Source organism: Pygoscelis adeliae, unplaced genomic scaffold, assembly GCF_000699105.1.
Source record: "Pygoscelis adeliae isolate BGI_AS28 unplaced genomic scaffold, ASM69910v1 Scaffold1385, whole genome shotgun sequence".
NCBI lineage: Eukaryota > Metazoa > Chordata > Aves > Sphenisciformes > Spheniscidae > Pygoscelis > Pygoscelis adeliae.
The window spans coordinates 12460-16003 of NW_008824805.1; the positions used below are offsets into that span (position 1 = coordinate 12460).

The 3544-nt window shown below is 43.1% G+C and overlaps 1 protein-coding gene across 1 annotated transcript in view; it reads right to left on the reverse strand.

Moving 5' to 3' along the window:
- CNKSR3 (CNKSR family member 3) overlaps positions 1–3544 on the reverse strand; it is a gene marked incomplete at its 5' end in the record, with an annotated part of 33140 nt that overhangs the window by 6202 nt on the left and 23394 nt on the right. Inside the window, one exon of the mRNA XM_009324051.1 lies at positions 2093–2217. Coding sequence (XP_009322326.1) covers positions 2093–2217 — 125 coding nt within the window. The remainder of the gene's footprint in view (positions 1–2092; positions 2218–3544) is intronic.

The window sequence follows — 3544 nt, forward strand, 5'->3', positions numbered from 1 at the left end:
GGGGAATGGCTTTAAACTAAAGGGGGGTAGATTTAGACTAGATATGAGGAAGACATTTTTTACGCTGAGAGTGGTGAAACACTGGCACAGGTTGCCCAGAGAGGTGGTGGATGCCCCATCCCTGGAAACCTTCAAGGTCAGGTTGGCCGGGGCTCTGAGCAACCTGCTCTAGTTGAAGATGTCCCTGCCCATGGCAGGGGGGGTGGACTAGATGACCTTTAGAGGTCCCTTCCAACCCAAACTATTCTATGATTTTATGATTCTAAGAAAAGCTACCCTCCAAATTAAGATTTGCCTGGGTTTTTTTCCCCCTTCCCAGTACATGCTACAATCTTACTGCCTGAAGCAACCATCAGCCAAGTCAGGCATAAAAATACACAGCTGACTGTCTAAGCACAAACATACCCCAGTATTCACAACAGCCCCCTGGCCAGCACATACCACTTTTTCGAGCTCTCTGTCAAGAACAATGCTAGAGCTCAGTGAATGGGAGGGAGCTATTTATGGAGATTCAGGGACCGAGAATTGCACAGAAGTGTTACACCACAACCAGAAGTGTTACACTGCAACCGGAGAGCTCTCCTACAACACCACCATGTGGAGACTGTAGCATGGGGAGGGAAACCAGCCACTGCTCTCTGCCTCCCCAGTGTGGACCAGAGAAGATCCATGCCAGGAAGGGAAGAGAACAGGATGATGAGGGGAAAAAAAGAAACGCTCAGACAAATGCACCACAGTTTCAAGAGAAGAGCAAAACACGCAGACGTGAAAATAAATAGCCAAACAGAAGGTGAAAGAACTGCCCTTTCTCCTCTTCCTGGCTGCCACAGCTTCTCACATTTCCTTTCTTTAAAAGTCAAAGTCAAGAAGCCTTCCCCTCTCCACACATCATCCAGGACAAGTTTTACAGCTCACATTGCTACTTCATTCCTTGTCTACAGGGATTCAGGTCTAAAGGCATCTGAAGCTACATATAATTTTGTGACTCTCTAGGAAGGATAAACAAACTGAGCACATGCACATAATTCACCGATGTGCTTGAAATGTAACTAAAGGAAAGACCAAGGCATTCTACACTCAGCTGCTAAATCTATATGCTTGTTTTTATGTGAGGAAACCTGATTTATTTTTTTTTTTAAAAAGAACTGAGCACGCATAAACATGAAAGACAGGGAGAAAGCAGGTCAAGGTGGGTCCAATTTCAGTAAAGAGAACCTTGAAGAAACCCTCTCCCCCAGCCCCAGTACTGCCCCAAAGACTGCAGTAATACAACCTCTGTCTCTGTATCACGCCTTACATGACAGGAGGCAAGCTCTCCTCCTACGAGCCCTGCAGCAAAAGGTCAGAGTTTCTGTGCTGGGCTATCTACATGTAACCTAAAGTGTCAGGGCAGGCCAGGAAGCATGCCTCGCCTGAGGCATGAACTCATGCCTCGCATGAACTCTTTTGTCCATCACCTTCCCAGGTCAGCTGGCAGGGTTCTGGCATGAGTCAGTATGGACTTGAGAACAAACAAAAGCTAGCCATACCATACACCCACCCCACCCCCCCGCCTTTTGTGTATACAGATCTGCATTTTTATAGTGTACACCACAGGATAAAAAATAAAGTTGAATGAATTGACTCTCCCTTCCCCTCAGTGGGAACATTCCTGTTTTATACAACTTGCAAGTTTAACAATTTAAAACAAGTTCTTTTTTATCGTAACTTCCACAACAGTTACTTAACTTACTAAAAAAAGTGAAAAAAGTTACAGACAAAAATGACTTGTCATGTCTACATGCAGTCAGATTTAACAAAATCAAAAACATAACCCCACAACAAAACCAGGGATGACATCCGTTCATGTTTTGGGAACAACTCTGATCTATGTGGCATACAATCTTCTAATAATAAAACCTACTACGAACCTGGTAGTTTATGCATTTAAGCATAAGTTTAAGCAATCCTATGCATTTAAGCAACTAGAAGAAAGTCTGTGAGATCTGCAGTTTCCTCAAGCTAATCTACACAGAGCTCTAACAGCAAGCCAGCTCAGAAACAAGTGTAATAAGAGAGTTTTTTGTTCAGCAGTGCATATTTATTTGCATACCGAGGAGAATATGGAACAGCTGGTGGAGGTGGTATATACAGATCCAAAATGGCTGGCTTCTCTTTTTTCAGTGAGGTATCCATGGTGCTTTCTGGTGACTGGGTTGAAGTTGGTGGAGGACTGGTCTGAAATGTTAGACAGCTATCAAACATCTGAGCATTGATTTATCATTCACAAAAAGATAATTCAATAATCAATAATATCATTTCATCCCCTAGTGAACTACTATTTCTATGCTTAAACACACTAAAAACTCTTAGCATTTACATTTTCCTCCACCCTCAGTTTTGGCTAGCTTTGCAGTCCCTCCTACAGAAATCCTATCGCAGGTATTGCATTGCTCAAGAATATTTTGCTCTTTCCAGTTCTATTTTTCTTGCAAATTCCATAGACAGAAAAAGCAACAGACTCAAAACCCCTTATTCTATTTTTAGATCCATTAAAAGAATGCAATTTGTTAGATACAGATATGATCTGCAACACTTACAAAGCCAGCTCACACTACCCTTATTCCATACAGTCCAATGCCTGGGGCGTGGGAAGGAATATGGTAAAGTTCACTATAAATTGCATCAAGGGATATAACTAGGGTAAGGGAAGCAAAGGAAAAATACATTTGGTATTGCTCATCTGAGCAAGTTTGCCTTTTTGCTCTTTGTGGGTCACTTCTATGTCCCTAGCATCTTGCCAGGCTCGTGTCTGCCTCTAGGAGAGTAAAGGCTTGAAGGACCCTTTCACCTTTGTCAGGCAAGAGGACTGCACTCTCCCCTTTTTGTCAAGGACCTGCCCAGGCTTTCACTCTGGCCACTCAGTTAATGGCACCCCTGCACAAGAATCTGCCTTTTGCCGGTCGGTACATTGGAACCCAGAACTGTCAACAGGCTTCTCCAATCACTCATTCCCCCATGGAAATGTTGCTTGGCACAGCCTATATCCCAGCCCACCTCAGCTCTTCACACCAGTCCTTGCTTTGGGTAACCCTGGAAAACTCACAGGGTGGTGTTTTTTTTCCTTTGGCTCTGATTAAATGGCACAATGCCACAAAAACAAGACACAGACAGTGGTGAAAGGAAGGATGAGAAAGGAGTCAAGTGCGCATCTTCTACCCAGTTTGAGAGAAATCTGTCTGCATCAAGACTTGCGATAGCCACTGGTAGTTCACAGGGTAATAAATTATCCTCACAGCTGTAAGGAGACCTGTGTCAGAACAGGACTAGGAATGGGAACTCTACCTGTTTTTCTTTATTTCAGGTAATCAGTTTAGATTCAATTAGGTTATTTCCTCCTGCAAGCATTAAGCCCTAAGCTTCCTAATACAACAAGCCATTCCTCAACATGGTTATTTAAGAGTTAGTAACATCACTTTCTCTGTCTGCTCATTACCCAATCTGTGAATGGCCCAACAACCAAATCTTATTTAAACAAGTAGTTTAAATACCTTCTTGAAAACAC